The sequence below is a fragment of the Cherax quadricarinatus genome, chromosome 23 (genome assembly GCF_038502225.1).
Source record: "Cherax quadricarinatus isolate ZL_2023a chromosome 23, ASM3850222v1, whole genome shotgun sequence".
Taxonomy (NCBI): Eukaryota; Metazoa; Arthropoda; class Malacostraca; order Decapoda; family Parastacidae; genus Cherax; species Cherax quadricarinatus.
The window spans coordinates 7,207,356-7,224,855 of NC_091314.1; the positions used below are offsets into that span (position 1 = coordinate 7,207,356).

At 49.8% G+C, this 17,500-nt stretch overlaps 1 protein-coding gene across 2 annotated transcripts in view; it reads right to left on the reverse strand.

Annotated features, from left to right (window-relative positions):
- Nucleotides 1-17,500, reverse strand: part of spab (space blanket) — a 118,950-nt gene that overhangs the window by 36,994 nt on the left and 64,456 nt on the right. For both annotated transcript variants that reach the window (XM_070087818.1, XM_070087817.1), the window contains exon 3: nt 6,464-6,539. In XM_070087818.1, the coding sequence (XP_069943919.1) occupies nt 6,464-6,539 (76 nt within the window). The remainder of the gene's footprint in view (nt 1-6,463; nt 6,540-17,500) is intronic.

Genomic DNA, 17,500 nt, shown 5'->3' on the forward strand with positions numbered 1-17,500 from the left:
AATTCGTAAATCCCTGCCCACTGATAGGCTGAAGCTACAACCAATCAGCGCTTAGCCTCCAATTTCATAAATCCCTCCCCATTGATTGGCTGAAGTTACAACCAATCAGAGTTGAGCCTCCCAGGTGACATCAAGGCGACGCAATCAACACAGAGTACTACTACCAGGAATAGAGTACTCCTACCAGGAACAGTTAGAGTACTATTACAACGAACAGTCACAGTTAGAGTACCACTACCAGAAACACTAGCAGTTAGAGCACCACTACCAGAAACACTAGCAGTTAGAGCACAACTACCAGAAACACTAGCAGTTAGAGTACTACTACCAGAAACACTAGCAGTTAGAGCACAACTACCAGAAACACTAGCAGTTAGAGTACCACAACCAGAAACACTAGCAGTTAGAGCACAACTACCAGAAACACTAGCAGTTAGAGTACCACTACCAGAAACACTAGCAGTTAGAGCACAACTACCAGAAACACTAGCAGTTAGAGTACCACAACCAGAAACACTAGCAGTTAGAGTACCACTACCAGAAACACTAGCAGTTAGAGTACCACTACCAGAAACACTAGCAGTTAGAGCACAACTACCAGAAACACTAGCAGTTAGAGCACCACTACCAGAAACACTAGCAGTTAGCGTACCACTACCAGAAACACTAGCAGTTAGAGTACCACTACCAGAAATAGCCATAGAGTACCATTACCACAAACAGTCACAGAGTACCACTACCACACACACACACACACACACACACACACACACACACACACACACACACACACACACACACACACACATATATATATATATATATATATATATATATATATATATATATAGATAGATAGATAGATAGATAGAAAGATAGATAGATAGTATAAGGGTTTGTAAAGTATAATAGTTGTCCGTGCACAACATACGAGGGATAATTCAGCTAGACTCGCTCCGTGCGGAAAGTTGGTAACACATTCATTATTGTGCCAAGTATTTAATTAGCTAAGTGTGGAGGGGGAAAGGGGAAGGGGGTAGATAGGTGGGGGATGGGGTGGAGGGGTGAGGGAGGAGGTGGAGGGATTTGGAGGGGAGGGAGTGGACGGTAGTTTCGCTTAATTACCTAAAAAGCGGTTATGGGGCTGAAAGAGAGAGAGAGAGAGAGAGAGAGAGAGAGAGAGAGAGAGAGAGAGAGAGAGAGAGAGAGAGAGAGAGAGAGAGAGAGAGAGAGAGAGAGAGAGAGAGAGAGAGGGAGAGAGAGAGAGCGATCCTCTTACTCTGTCTCCTTTAGTCTGCCAGGGATCACGTCACCTTTCTCAAGGAGACCTGGCCACTCCCACCCCGCCCACGTGGGTGTAAGGAGCAGGTGGGTGGGTGAAGTGGTGGGAGATGGATTCAGGTAGAGCAGGTGGGTGACTTAGTGGGTGGGTGAGTGAATTGGTTAGTGGGTGGGTGAGTGGGTTAGTGGGTAAATAAGGTGTGAGATTTCTTCCATGTCGAAAGGGATTAAGAACTCTCTTCAGATTTAGAAAATCAGAAAGAAGGAACAATGCAGCAAGCCTACTGGCCCATGCGAGGCAGGGCCAAGTCACCTTTCGGCTTAAACCAATGACTCACCTAGTCATGTCAGGTCAGGTCAGGTCACATCCACATAAGGAAGGAGCACGGTATCAGACCTATTAGCACAAGCTAGTCAGGTCGAACTCACACCCACCCACACTCACTCATGCATTTTTCTAACCTATTTTTAAAACTACACAACGTTTTAGCCTCAATAACTGTACTTGGGAGTTTGTTCCACTCATCCACAACTCTATTACCAAACCAGTACTTTCCTATATCCTTCCTGAATCTGAACTTTTCCATTTAGGGAATTGGATCTGTGCTCCAGTTCCCCGAATTAAGCCTGAATGCCTTCCACATCCCCCCCCAGGCGCTGTATAATCCTCCGGGTTTAGCGCTTCCCCCTTGATTATAATAATAATAATAATGAACTTTTCCAACTTAAAATCATTGCTGTGGGTCCTGTCTTGGCTAGATATTTTTAGCACGCTATTTACATTCCCTTTATTTATTCTTGTTTTTCATTTATACACCTCAATCATATCCTCCTTAAATCTAAGCCTTTCTATATCTAGAGTGCAGATTCAGGGCCCTCAGTCTATCCTCATAGGGAAGATTTCTGCTGCATGGGATCAACTTTGTCATCCTCCTTTGTACGTTTCCCAGTGCATTTATATCCATTCTGTAATACGGTGACCAGAACTGTGCAGCATAATCTAAATGAGGCCTAACCAAGGATATATAGAGTTGAAGAACAACCTGAGGACTTCTATTATTTATGCTTCTTGATATGAAGCCAAGAATCTGTTCGCGTTATTGCGAACACTTATGCACTGTTGTCTTGGTTTCAGATTACTGCTAACCAGAACTCCCAAATCCTTTTCGCAATCCGTAATATTAAGATATATATTATTTGGTTGATATATGGCATGATTGTTTTCCTGTCCAATGTTTAGAACTTTGCATTTCTCTTATTAAACTGCACCTGCCACTTCCTCGACCACTGCATCACTCTATTTTAAATCTTCCTGGAGTGCTCTAATGTCCTCATTAAAATTAATTGGGAGACCTATCTTGGTGTCATCAGCAAACTTGCTTATGTCGCTATTTATTCCCTCAGTGTCATTTATATAAATTGTGAACAATAATGGGCCCAACACTGACCCCTGCGGATCACCGCTTGTGACGTACCCCCATTCTGATTTCTCCCCATTGATGCAAACTCTCTGCTGCCTATCTGTCAACCATGCTCTACCCAGGAAAAAATTTCTCCTTCTGTTCCGTTTGCTTTAGATTTCCTCAATAACCTGTGTTGTGGAACTCTATCGAAAGCCTTACTGAAGTCCATATACACAATATCATATTCATTACCATGATCTACCTCCTCAAACACCTTAGTGAAAAAGTTAGTAAATTCGTAAGACATGAACGCCCCTTTATAAAGTCGTGTTGAGATTCATTAATCAATTTATGCCTATCAAGATGGCTACGAATTGCTTCGGCAATTATTGATTCCATAAATTTTCTCACTGTGGATGTAAAGCTTATTGGTCTATAGCTCGAAGCTAAGGACCTGTCACCTGCCTTGTAAATATACCTGGTATTACTTTTGCCAAAGGTATGCTAAGTTCCTCTTTACATTACTTTAAAACCCTTGCAAAAAGTACATCAGGACCTGGGGATTTGTTAGGTTTTAGTTTCTATATTTGTCTGAGGACCATGTCACTAGTTACCCTAATCGTGCATAGTTTATTATCGTCCTGTTCTACATAACTTATTATTTCTGGAATTTCGCTAGTATCTTCCTGAGTAAAAACTGAGAGAAATTAAGAGGCAAAAATTTCACACATTTCCGTATTACTGTCAGTGACCTGAGTTACTTTTCAGTGGGTCTATCTTGTCCCTTATCTTACTGCTATATACCTGAAAGAACCCTTTTGGTTTAGTCTTCGAATCCCTTGCCACTTTAGCCTCATAATCCCTTTTAGCTTTTCTTATTCCTTTCTTTATATCTCTCTTTAATTGAATACATTGATTTCTTAACTGCCCATCCCCTCTTTTGATACGCCTATATATGCCTCTCTTTTGACCAGTGAGATGTTTTAATCTATTGTTTTTCCATTTGGGATCAACCTAAAATGCATGCAGTTATTCCTTTCGATTTAGCCTTAATGTAGAGGGGATTTAAGGTTACTTTCCCCTGGCTTGACCACCGAAAATGGGCTGTGCGCCCCTCTCACCTTCACCAGGAAAATGAACAGGGAAATTGAACTCATAAATTGAGCTCGGTAAAATGGACGCCTCAAAATGAACTATGAAAAGTGAGCTCTGAGAATTGAGCTCTGAGAAAAGTGAGCTCTGAAAAAAGTGAGCTCTAGAAATTGATCTCCGACAAAAGTGAGCTCTTGAAAAGTGAGCCCTGAAAAGTGAGCTCTGGAAAGTGAGTTAGACAGGTACATGAATAAATTTAAGATTAGCAGGCGTAGCAGACCTAGCAGGCCTAACAGGCCTAGCAGGCCTAGCAGACCTAGAAGGCCTAGTAGGCGTACTACACCTGGTTCTTCCACCCTTTTCTTGTCTTCTTATGTTTGTCTATCCCGCCTTCGCATTCTCTCTCTCTCTCTCTCTCTCTCTCTCTCTCTCTCTCTCTCTCTCTCTCTCTCTCTCTCTCTCTCTCTCTCTCTCTCTCTCTCTCTCTCTCTCGATGTTTTCCCCTTTTTCAATCCTCCGCGTTCGTCTCTTCCTCTTCCCTTCCTCCTTCTTCCACTCTTCCTCGTCTCCTTCCCTCTTCCGTCCTTCTTCGTCTCTCTCTCCCTCTGCTGCTAGCTTCACTAACACCCATCACTTACATCTAATTGCTTTCACACTACACACGACATCCAGCAATAAATATACGAAATGTGGGGAATTTTAGCCTGTGTGAGGGAAGGAGAGAGAGGGAGAAGTAGAGAGGCAGAGAAAGAGGAAAGGGCAGCAAGGGAGGCAGAAAGAGAAAAAAAATGTATAGTCTCTCTGGACAAGGTGTAAGCGATCTTTCCTGCTACGTAATTCGTGTTGGAAGGCTCGTAAGAACATAGGGACATAAGAAAGGAGGAACGCTGCAGAAGGGCTACTGGCTCATACTTGGCAAGTCCTTATCAAACCCAAACCCACTAGAGAAACTATTCGCCCAACCCATTATCAATGTCACCCCAAGGATTAAGCTTTGATAACCCCATCAACTCGAAGTGCAAGTACCACTCAAATCCAGCTCACATCTTCCTGCGCCTCGAATCATCCTCTCTGCCTGTTAGATCCTCCTGTGTATACAAGACTCCAGGTTTTCCACGGGATGTTCCCTATCTACAGAGAGCAAGCTTGAATATGATTGTCTGGTACATTGTTCCGGATTATGGGGCAGAACTCTCCTCCAAGCTCATAACTGCGTCTTCAGAGGTGATGGACTGATTTTATTGTCTTCACATCTCTAATGCTTCTCCTGCCTCCTCTGTATTCGACTGAAGAAGCCTTCCGTATAAGCGAACCTTTCGGAATAAAGATTCCTAACACTTGTACATGTATCAGAGAACAAGCTGACAGGAATCTACACGAGAGGATTTAAGGGGCACAAAAAATGCGTCTGATAAAGGCAGGAGAATATTTGGAACTTCCCAGTCACAGTATCCACTGGAAATCCACTACCGACTCGACCTGTACAGAAGAACGATAAATCTTTCAATTAGTTTTAATCTCGTTAACTCCTAACTTCGTTACATCTGAAGGGCAGTGGGAGCCAGAGGCAATCACAACACTATTGCCCACCCACACCAGAGTTGGGCAGTGTGACATTGACTGGTAACTGAGCTTGTGGGTCCCTGTCCTCTCTTTGAAATGTCACTCAAAATATTGAGAGAGAGAGAGAGACAGAGAACGAAATCGTTGGCCCATAGATGGCTCCAACTTTATCCTGTTCCTTATCTGTATAACTCATAACAATATAAATACTTTCAAATGAGCTGATGTAGGAAACAGCTCTTAGCTTGTAAATAAAGTTAGGAACCGTAAATCTAACCTTGCAGAACCCAGTGTAAGAGAGCGAGAGAGAGAGAGAGAGAGAGAGAGAGAGAGAGAGAGAGAGAGAGAGAGAGAGAGAGAGAGAGAGAGAGAAAATGTGAGTGTGTTGCAACCCCGGTGATGACGTGGATATCCTAGGGATGAAATATGATTCCAAACTGTCTATGGAGAACCACGTAGTAAATCTTGCAAGCAAGACAACCGAAAAACTAAACAACATTAGATGTATGTGGTACCTGCTCGACGAGAGAGACTGCAGAACCCTGTACAAGGCACAAGTGCACTCACATCTTGAGTATGTTCCACTTTCTTGGACTGTCTCACCCCTGGGCTCATTTACAACTTCTGGACAGAGTACTGAACAGAGCAGCACGACTTTTCTCTCGCCTGGACCCGGCCTGGATAAATTTATCATTTCAGCAGAACCTTCAACACCGGAAAGATGTGGGTGACCTTACTGTTATGTACAGCAAGAAGACAGCTTCCATACAACAAGACGGGCAGTAGACATCAACTACTCTCTGGCTGTACCCTTCTCAAGAACATCACTTCATATGAGATCATTCAGTTCTTGAATAACTTAAGTCTGGGATATATTCGTACAGCATAACCACATCGCCGAAGTCAAGCCAGTTGACCAAATGAAATCGCTGGCCTACATGTGACTCCAACTTCACCCTATTCCCTACTTGCATATTTCATAACAATAAAAAAATAGGCTCTCCAATGAGATGAAATAAACAACAGCTCTTAAGTTGTAAATGAGAGTAAAAACTCTTAATTTAACCCTGCAAAAAAAAAAACAAACCTTGTGTGAATATAAAGACAGTTATGGTAGGTCTTACCTCTGCTGGTATAGTGTTCTGGTACTGTTGGCCAACACCACCATAGCCCCAGTTAGGTCCTGCTTCTGGCCGGAACCTGTCAGGTGAGGCACACACAACGTTATTAACCACTCACAACAGCTAATAAACTGACAATACACAAATAACCCGCACATATAAGAAACAGGCTTATGATGATGTTTCGGCCCGACTTGGACCTCACTGTCATTCTTTGTATGCTTTCCAATGTATCTGAGTGGTTTATGTAGTAAGGAGACCAGAAGTGTGCTGCATAACCTAAATGAATCTATTAATGTGTAGAGATACAGAATAATCTTTTGACCTTTGACATGTCATACTGACACACGAAGGTGAGGGAGCCAGTATCTATCTATCTATCTATCTATCTAGTGGTGGAGATAATGCATTATCTCCAAGCCTACTGGCCCAAGCTAAAATGGTTCAACTCACACCCACTCATGCATATGTCTAATATATTTTAAAAGCTACAAGATTTTAGCTTCAATGACGCTACTTGAGATTCTCTTCTTCCCGTCTCCCTGCCCCATCTTCCCCTCTTCTTCTTCCCGTCTCCCTGCCCCATCTTCCCCTCTTCTTCTTCCCGTCTCCCTGCCCCATCTTCCCCTCTTCTTCTTCCCGTCTCCCTGCCCCATCTTCATCTCTTCTTCTTCCCGTCTCCCTGCCCCACCTTCATCTCTTCTTCTTCCCGTCTCCCTGCCCCATCTTCCCCTCTTCTTCCCGTCTCCCTGCCCCATCTTCCCCTCTTCTTCTTCCCGTCTCCCTGCCCCATCTTCATCTCTTCTTCTTCCCGTCTCCCTGCCCCATCTTCCCCTCTTCTTCTTCCCGTCTCCCTGCCCCATCTTCCCCTCTTCTTCTTCCCGTCTCCCTGCCCCATCTTCCCCTCTTCTTCTTCCCGTCTCCCTGCCCCATCTTCCCCTCTTCTTCTTCCCGTCTCCCTGCCCCATCTTCCCCTCTTCTTCTTCCCGTCTCCCTGCCCCATCTTCATCTCTTCTTCTTCCCGTCTCCCTGCCCCAACTTCATCTCTTCTTCTTCCCGTCTCCCTGCCCCATCTTCACCTCTTCTTCCCGTCTCCCTGCCCCATCTTCCCCTCTTCTTCTTCCCGTCTCCCAGCCCCATCTTCATCTCTTCTTCTTCCCGTCTCCCTGCCCCATCTTCCCCTCTTCCTCTTCCCGTCTCCCTGCCCCATCTTCCCCTCTTCTTCTTCCCGTCTCCCTGCCCCATCTTCATCTCTTCTTCTTCCCGTCTCCCTGCCCCATCTTCATCTCTTCTTCTTCCCGTCTCCCTGCCCCATCTTCCCCTCTTCCTCTTCCCGTCTCCCTGCCCCATCTTCCCCTCGTCCTCTTCCCGTCTCCCTGCCCCATCTTCTTCCCCTCTTCCTCTTCCCGTCTCACTGCCCCATCTTCCCCTCTTCTTCTTCCCGTCTCCCTGCCCCATCTTCTTCCCCTCTTCCTCTTCCCGTCTCACTGCCCCATCTTCCCCTCTTCTTCTTCCCGTCTCCCTGCCCCATCTTCCCCTCTTCTTCTTCCCGTCTCCCTGCCTCATCTTCCCCTCTTCTTCTTCCCGTCTCCCTGCCCCATCTTCTCCTCTTATTCTTCCCGTCTCCCTGCCCCATCTTCCCCTCGTCCTCTTCCCGTCTCCCTGCCCCATCTTCTTCCCCTCTTCCTCTTCCCGTCTCCCTGCCCCATCTTCCCCTCTTCTTCTTCCCGTCTCCCTGCCCCATCTTCCCCTCTTCCTCTTCCCGTCTCCCTGCCCCATCTTCCTCTCTTCTTCTTCCCGTCTCCCTGCCCCATCTTCCCCTCTTCCTCTTCCCGTCTCCCTGCCCCATCTTCCCCTCTTCTTCTTCCCGTCTCCCTGCCCCATCTTCCCCTCTTCCTCTTCCCGTCTCCCTGCCCCATCTTCCCCTCTTCTTCTTCCCGTCTCCCTGCCCCATCTTCCCCTCTTCCTCTTCCCGTCTCCCTGCCCCATCTTCCCCTCTTCTTCTTCCCGTCTCCCTGCCCCATCTTCCCCTCTTCTTCTTCCCGTCTCCCTGCCCCATCTTCCCCTCTTCCTCTTCCCGTCTCCCTGCCCCATCTTCCCCTCTTCCTCTTCCCGTCTCCCTGCCCCATCTTCCCCTCTTCTTCTTCCCGTCTCCCTGCCCCATCTTCCCCTCTTCCTCTTCCCGTCTCCCTGCCCCATCTTCCCCTCTTCTTCTTCCCGTCTCCCTGCCCCATCTTCCCCTCTTCCTCTATCCGCCTCCCTGCCCCGTCTTCCCCTCTTCCTCCTCCCGTCTCCCTGCCCCATCTTCCCCTCTTCTTCTTCCCGTCTCCCTGCCCCATCTTCCCCTCTTCCTCTTCCCGTCTCCCTGCCCCATCTTCCCCTCTTCCTCTTCCCGTCTCCCTGCCCCATCTTCCCCTCTTCCTCTTCCCGTCTCCCTGCCCCATCTTCCACTCTTCTTCTTCCCGTCTCCCTACCCCATCTTCCCCTCTTCCTCTTCCCGCCTCCCTGTCTCATCTTCCCCTCTTCCTCCTCCCGTCTCCCTGCCCCATCTTCCCCTCTTCCTCTTCCCGTCTCCATACCCCATCTTCCCCTCTTCCTCTTCCCGTCTCCCTGCCCCATCTTCCCCTCTTCTTCTTCCCGTCTCCCTGCCCCATCTTCCCCTCTTCCTCTTCCCGTCTCCCTGCCCCATCTTCCCCTCTTCTTCTTCCCGTCTCCCTGCCCCATCTTCCCCTCTTCCTCTTCCCGCCTCCCTGTCTCATCTTCCCCTCTTCCTCCTCCCGTCTCCCTGCCCCATCTTCCCCTCTTCCTCTTCCCGTCTCCATACCCCATCTTCCCCTCTTCCTCTTCCCGTCTCCCTGCCCCATCTTCCCCTCTTCCTCTTCCCGTCTCCCTGCCCCATCTTCCCCTCTTCCTCTTCCCGTCTCCCTGCCCCATCTTCTCCTCTTCTTCTCGTCTCCATACCCCATCTTCTTTTCTTCTTCCCGTCTCCCTGCCCCATCTTCTCCTCTTCTTCCCGTCTCCATACGCCATCTTCTTTTCTTCTTCCCGTCTCCCTGCCCCATCTTCCCCTCTTCCTCTTCCCGTCTCCCTGCCAAATCTTCCCTTCTTCGTCTTCCCGTCACCCTGCCCCGTCTTCCCCTCTTCCTTTTCCCGTCTCCCTGACCCATCTTCCCCTCTTCCTCTTCCCGTCTCCCTGCCCCATCTTCTCTTCTTCCCGTCTCCATACCCCATCTTCTTTTCTTCTTCCCGTCTCCCTGCCCCATCTTCCCCTCTTCTTCTTCCCGTCTCTCTGCACCATCTTCCCATCTTTTTCCCGTCTCTCTGCACCATCTTCCCCTCTTCTTCTTCCCCTCTCTCTGCACCATCTTCCCCTCTTCTTCTTTCCGTCTCTCTGCGCCATCTTCCCCATTTCTTCTTCCCGTCTCTCTGCGCCATCTTCCCCTCTTCTTCGTCTCGTCTCTCTGCACCATCTTCCCCTCTTCTTCTTCTTCTTCCCGTCTCTCTGCGCCATCTTCCCCTCTTCTTCTTCCCGTCTCCCTGCCCCATCTTCATCTCTTCTTCTTCCCGTCTCCCTGCCCCACCTTCATCTCTTCTTCTTCCCGTCTCCCTGCCCCATCTTCCCCTCTTCTTCCCGTCTCCCTGCCCCATCTTCCCCTCTTCTTCTTCCCGTCTCCCTGCCCCATCTTCATCTCTTCTTCTTCCCGTCTCCCTGCCCCATCTTCCCCTCTTCCTCTTCCCGTCTCCCTGCCCCATCTTCCCCTCTTCTTCTTCCCGTCTCCCTGCCCCATCTTCATCTCTTCTTCTTCCCGTCTCCCTGCCCCATCTTCATCTCTTCTTCTTCCCGTCTCCCTGCCCCATCTTCTCCTCTTCTTCTTCCCGTCTCCCTGCCCCATCTTCCCCTCGTCCTCTTCCCGTCTCCCTGCCCCATCTTCTTCCCCTCTTCCTCTTCCCGTCTCACTGCCCCATCTTCCCCTCTTCTTCTTCCCGTCTCCCTGCCCCATCTTCTTCCCCTCTTCCTCTTCCCGTCTCACTGCCCCATCTTCCCCTCTTCTTCTTCCCGTCTCCCTGCCCCATCTTCCCCTCTTCTTCTTCCCGTCTCCCTGCCTCATCTTCCCCTCTTCTTCTTCCCGTCTCCCTGCCCCATCTTCACCTCTTCTTCTTCCCGTCTCCCTGCCCCATCTTCCCCTCGTCATCTTCCCGTCTCCCTGCCCCATCTTCTTCCCCTCTTCCTCTTCCCGTCTCCCTGCCCCATCTTCCCCTCTTCTTCTTCCCGTCTCCCTGCCCCATCTTCCCCTCTTCCTCTTCCCGTCTCCCTGCCCCATCTTCCTCTCTTCTTCTTCCCGTCTCCCTGCCCCATCTTCCCCTCTTCCTCTTCCCGTCTCCCTGCCCCATCTTCCCCTCTTCTTCTTCCCGTCTCCCTGCCCCATCTTCCCCTCTTCCTCTTCCCGTCTCCCTGCCCCATCTTCCCCTCTTCTTCTTCCCGTCTCCCTGCCCCATCTTCCCCTCTTCCTCTTCCCGTCTCCCTGCCCCATCTTCCCCTCTTCTTCTTCCCGTCTCCCTGCCCCATCTTCCCCTCTTCTTCTTCCCGTCTCCCTGCCCCATCTTCCCCTCTTCCTCTTCCCGTCTCCCTGCCCCATCTTCCCCTCTTCCTCTTCCCGTCTCCCTGCCCCATCTTCCCCTCTTCTTCTTCCCGTCTCCCTGCCCCATCTTCCCCTCTTCCTCTTCCCGTCTCCCTGCCCCATCTTCCCTTCTTCTTCTTCCCGTCTCCCTGCTCCATCTTGCCCTCTTCCTCTTTCCGCCTCCCTGCCCCGTCTTCCCCTCTTCCTCCTCCCGTCTCCCTGCCCCATCTTCCCTTCTTCTTCTTCCCGTCTCCCTGCACCATCTTCCCCTCTTCCTCTTCCCGTCTCCCTGCCCCATCTTCCCCTCTTCTTCTTCCCGTCTCCCTGCACCATCTTCCCCTCTTCCTCTTCCCGTCTCCCTGCCCCATCTTCCCCTCTTCTTCTTCCCGTCTCCCTGCCCATTTTCCCCTCTTCCTCTTCCCGCCTCCCTGCCTCATTTTCCCCTCTTCCTCCTCCCGTCTCCCTGCCCCATCTTCCCCTCTTCCTCTTCCCGTCTCCATACCCCATCTTCCCCTCTTCCTCTTCCCGTCTCCCTGCCCCATCTTCCCCTCTTCCTCTTCCCGTCTCCTTGCCCCTCTTCCCCTCTTCTTGTCTCCCTGCACCATCTTCCCCTCTTCCTCTTCCCGTCTCCCTGCCCCATCTTCCCCTCTTCCTCTTCCCGTCTCCCTGCCCCATCTTCTCCTCTTCTTCCCGTCTCCATACCCCATCTTCTTTTCTTCTTCCCGTCTCCCTGCCCCATCTTCTCCTCTTCTTCCCGTCTCCATACCCCATCTTCTTTTCTTCTTCCCGTCTCCCTGCCCCATCTTCCCCTCTTCCTCTTCCCGTCTCCCTGCCAAATCTTCCCTTCTTCGTCTTCCCGTCTCCCTGCCCCGTCTTCCCCTCTTCCTCTTCCCGTCTCCCTGCCCCATCTTCCCCTCTTCCTCTTCCCGTCTCCCTGCCCCATCTTCTCCTCTTCTTCCCGTCTCCATACCCCATCTTCTTTTCTTCTTCCCGTCTCCCTGCCCCATCTTCCTCTCTTCTTCTTCCCGTCTCTCTGCACCATCTTCCCATCTTCTTCCCGTCTCTCTGCACCATCTTCCCATCTTCTTCTTCCCGTCTCTCTGCACCATCTTCCCATCTTCTTCTTCCCGTTTCTCTGCACCATCTTCCCCTCTTCTTCTTCCCGTCTCTCTGCGCCATCTTCCCCTCTTCTTCGTCTCGTCTCTCTGCACCATCTTCCCCTCTTCTTCTTCTTCCCGTCTCTCTGCGCCATCTTCCCCTCTTCTTCTTCCCGTCTCTCTGCACCATCTTCCCCTCTTCTTCTTCCCGTCTCTCTGCGCCATCTTCCCCTCTTCTTCTTCTTCCCGTCTCTCTGCACCATCTTGCCCTCTTCTTCTTCCCGTCTCTCTGCACCATCTTGCCCTCTTCTTCTTCTCGTCTCTCTGCACCATCTTGCCCTCTTCTTCTTCCCGTCTCTCTGCACCATCTTGCCCTCTTCTTCTTCCCGTCTCTCTGCACCATCTTCCCCTCTTCTTCTTCCCGTCTCTCTGCGCCATCTTCCCCTCTTCTTCTTCTCGTCTCTCTGCACCATCTTGCCCTCTTCTTCTTCCCGTCTCTCTGCGCCATCTTCCCCTCTTCTTCTTCTCGTCTCTCTGCACCATCTTCTCCTCTTCTTCTTCTAGTCTCTCTGCAACATCTTGCACTCTTCTTCTTCCCGTCTCTCTGCGCCATCTTCCCCTCTTCTTCTTCCCGTCTCTCTGCACCATCTTGCCCTCTTCTTCTTCCCGTCTCTCTACGCCATCTTCCACTCTTCTTCTTCCCGTCTCTCTGCGCCATCTTCCCCTCTTCTTCTTCTCGTCTCTCTGCACCATCTTCCACTCTTCTTCTTCCCGTCTCTCTGCACCATCTTGCCCTCTTCTTCTTCCCGTCTCTCTGCACCATCTTGCCCTCTTCTTCTTCTCGTCTCTCTGCACCATCTTGCACTCTTCTTCTTCCCGTCTCTCTGCGCCATCTTCCACTCTTCTTCTTCTCGTCTCTCTGCACCATCTTGCCCTCTTCTTCTTCCCGTCTCTCTGCACCATCTTGCCCTCTTCTTCTTCCCGTCTCTCTGCGCCATCTTCCCCTCTTCTTCTTCTCGTCTCTCTGCGCCATCTTCCACTCTTCTTCTTCTCGTCTCTCTGCACCATCTTGCCCTCTTCTTCTTCTCGTCTCTCTGCGCCATCTTCCCCTCTTCTTCTTCTCGTCTCTCTGCACCATCTTGCCCTCTTCTTCTTCTCGTCTCTCGGCGCCATCTTCTCCTCTTCTTCTTCTCGTCTCTCTGCACCATCTTGCCCTCTTCTTCTTCTCGTCTCTCTGCGCCATCTTCCACTCTTCTTCTTCTCGTCTCTCTGCACCATCTTGCCCTCTTCTTCTTCCTGTCTCTCTGCACCATCTTCCCCTCTTCTTCTTCCCGTCTCTCTGCGCCATCTTCCACTCGTCTTCTTCTCGTCTCTCTGCACCATCTTGCCCTCTTCTTCTTCTCGTCTCTCTACGCCATCTTCCACTCTTCTTCTTCTCGTCTCTCTGCACCATCTTGCCCTCTTCTTCTTCCTGTCTCTCTGCACCATCTTCCCCTCTTCTTCTTCCCGTCTCTCTGCGCCATCTTCCCCTCTTCTTCTTCCCGTCTCTCTGCACCATCTTCCCATCTTCTTCCTGTCTCTCTGCACCATCTTCCCCTCTTCTTCTTCCCGTCTCTCTGCACCATCTTCCCCTCTTCTTCTTCCCGTCTCTCTGCACCATCTTCCCATCTTCTTCCTGTCTCTCTGCGCTATCTTCCCATCTTCTTCTTCCCGTCTCTCTGCGCCATCTTCCCCTCTTCTTCTTCCCGTCTCTCTGCACCATCTTCCCCTCTTCTTCTTCCCGTCTCTCTGCACCATCTTCCCCTCTTCTTCCTGTCTCTCTGCACCATCTTTCCCTCTTCTTCTTCCCGTCTCTCTGCACCATCTTCCCCTCTTCTTCTTCCCGTCTCTCTGCACCATCTTCCCCTCTTCTTCCTATCTCTCTGCACCATCTTTCCATCTCCTTCTTCCCGTCTCTCTGCTCGACCTTCCCATCTTCTTCCTGTCTCTCTGCACCATCTTCCCCTCTTCTTCCCGTCTCTCTGTGCCATCTTCCCCTCTTCTTCTTCCTGTCTCTCTGCACCATCTTCCCATCTTCCTGTCTCTCTGCACCATCTTCCCCTCTTCTTCCCGTCTCTCTGTGCCATCTTCCCCTCTTCTTCTTCCTGTCTCTCTGCACCATCTTCCCATCTTCCTGTCTCTCTGCACCATCTTCCCCTCTTCTTCTTCCCGTCTCTCTGCGCCATGTTCTCCTCTTCTTCTTCTCGTCTCTCTGCACCACCTTCCCCTCTTCTTCTTCTCGTTTCTCTGCACCACCTTCCCCTCTTCTTCTTCTCGTCTCTCTGCTCCATCTTCCCCTCTTCTTCTTCTCGTTTCTCTGCACCATCTTCCCTTACAAAGGAAAACCTCGGGAAAATTAATCTTTTGAGAATTTTCCTCTATGTTGACTGTCAGCTGACTCCTTGTGCACAAGTGTGTGCACAAGTGTGTGCACTCTGTTGAAGTGTCTTGAATGTCTCGTGCACAAAGTTTGCCCGGACAATGCGTACCTTAACTCCAAGCATGTGTGTGCTCACCTATTTATACTCACCTATTTGTGGTTGCAGGGGTCGAGTCTTAGCTCCTGGCCCCGCCTCTTCACCGGTTGCTACTAGGCCCTCTCTCTCCCCGCTCCATGAGCTTTATCAAACCTCGTCTTAAAACTGTGTATGGTTCCTGCCTCCACTACGTCATTTTCTAGGCTATTCCACTGCCTTACAACTCTATGACTGAAGAAATACTTCCTACTATCTCTCTGACTCATTTGTGTCTTCAACTTCCAATTGTGGCCTCTTGTTTCTGTGTCCCCTCCCTGGAACATCCTGTCTTTGTCCACCTTGTCTATTCCACGCAGTATTTTATATGTCGTTATCATGTCTCCCCTGACCCTCCTGTCCTCCAGTGTCGTCAGGCCGATTTCCCTTAATCTTTCTTCATAGGACATTCCCCTTAGCTCTGGAACTAACCTTGTCGCAAACCTTTGTACTTTCTTTAGTTTCTTGACGTGCTTTATCAAGTGCGGGTTCCAAACAGGTGCTGCATACTCCAGTATGGGCCTGACATACACGGTGTACAGTGTCTTGAATGATTCCTTACTAAGGTATCGGAATGCTGTTCTCAGGTTTGCCAGGCGCCCATATGCTGCAGCAGTTATCTGATTGATGTGTGCTTCCGGAGACATGCTCGGTGTTATACTCACCCCAAGATCTTTCTCCTTGAGTGAGGTTTGCAGTCTTTGGCCACCTAGCCTATACTCTGTCTGTGGTCTTCTGTGCCCTTCCCCTATCTTCATGACTTTGCATTTGGCAGGATTAAATTCGAGAAGCCATTTGCTGGACCAGGTGTCCAGTCTGTCCAGGTCTCTTTGAAGTCCTGCCTGGTCCTCATCAGATTTAATTCTCCTCATTAACTTCACATCATCTGCAAACAGGGACACTTCTGAGTCTAACCCTTCCATCATGTCGTTCACATATACCAAAAATAGCACTGGTCCTAGGACCGACCCCTGTGGGACCCCGCTCGTCACAGGTGCCCACTGTGATACATCATTACGTACCATGACTCGTTGTTGTCTCCCTGTCAGGTATTCTCTGATCCATTGCAGTGCCCTTCCTGTTATATGCGCCTGATGCTCTAGCTTCTGCACTAATCTCTTGTGAGGAACTGTGTCAAAGGCCTTCTTGCAGTCCAAGAAGATGCAATCAACCCACCCCTCTCTCTCGTGTCTTACTTCTGTTATTTTATCATAAAACTTCAGAAGGTTTGTGACACAGGATTTGCCTTCCGTGAATCCGTGCTGGTTGGCATTTATACTCTTGTTCCGTTCCAGGTGCTCCACCACTCTCCTCCTGATAATCTTCTCCATAATTTTGCATACTATACACGTCAATGACACAGGTCTATAGTTTAGTGCCTCTTTTCTGTCTCCTTTTTTAAAAATGGGAACTACATTTGCCGTCTTCCATACCTCAGGTAGTTGCCCAGTTTCCAGGGACGTGTTGAAGATTGTGGTAAGTGGCACACACAACATATCTGCTCCCTCTCTAAGGACCCACGGGGAGATGTCCGGTCCCATTGCCTTTGAGGTATCGATGTCCCTTAGCAGTTTCTTCACCTCCTCCTCATCTGTATGTATGTCGTCCAACACTTGTTGGTGTATTCCTTGCTGGTGTCCCCATCTGGTCTGTCCCCCCAGAGTCCTTCCTGTCTCTAATGTAAATACTTCCTTAAATCTCGTGTTGAGCTCCTCACATACCTCTTGATCGTTTCTTGTGAGTTCTCCACCTTCTTTCCTCAGCCTTATCACCTGGTCCTTGACTGTTGTCTTCCTCCTAATGTGGCTATACAGCAGTTTCGGGTCAGATTTGACTTTCGATGCTATGTCGTTTTCATACTTTCGCTGGGCCTCCCTCCTTACCTGTGCATACTCGTTTCTGGCTCTTCTACTAATCTCCTTGTTTTCCTGGGTTCTATGCCTCCTGTACCTTTTCCATTCTCTGTTGCACTTAGTTTTTGCCTCCCTATACCTTCGGGTAAACCAAGGACTCGTTTTGGTCTTCCTATTATTTCTGTTTCCCTTGGGAACAAAACTTTCCTCTGCCTCCTTGCACTTTGTTGCCACATATTCCGTCATCTCGTTTACTGATTTTCCTACCATTTATCTGTCCCACTGAACCTCCTGCAGGAAGTTTCTCATACCTGTGTAGTCCCCCCTTTTATAGTTTGGCCTGTCCCCTTCAGTTCCTGTTACCTTCTCCACTTGTAACTCTACTATATAGTCAAAACTCAGAACCACGTGATCGCTAGCTCCAAGGGGCCTCTCGTAAGTGATGTCCTCAATGTCTGAACTGCTCAGGGTGAACACAAGATCCAGTCTTGCTGGCTCATCCTCCCCTCTCTCTCTGGTTGTGTCCCTGACATGTTGATGCATGAGGTTTTCAAGTACCACATCCATCATCTTGGCTCTCCATATTTCGGGACCCCCATGTGGCTCCAGGTTTTCCCAGTCGATCTCCCTGTGGTTGAAATCGCCCATTACCAGTAACTTTGCTCTGCTCGAGAGAGCTCTTCCTGCCACCTCAGCCAGTGTGTGTGTGTGCGTGTGTGTGTGTGTGTGTGTGTGTGTGTGTGTGTGTGTGTGTGTGTGTGTGTGTGTGTGTGTGTGTGTGTGTGTGTGTGTGTGTGTATTCACCTAGTTGAGGTTGCAGGGGTCGAGTCCAAGCTCCTGGCCCCGCCTCTTCACTGGTCGCTACTTGGTCACTCTCCCTGAACCATGAGCTTTATCGTACCTCTGCTTAAAGCTATGT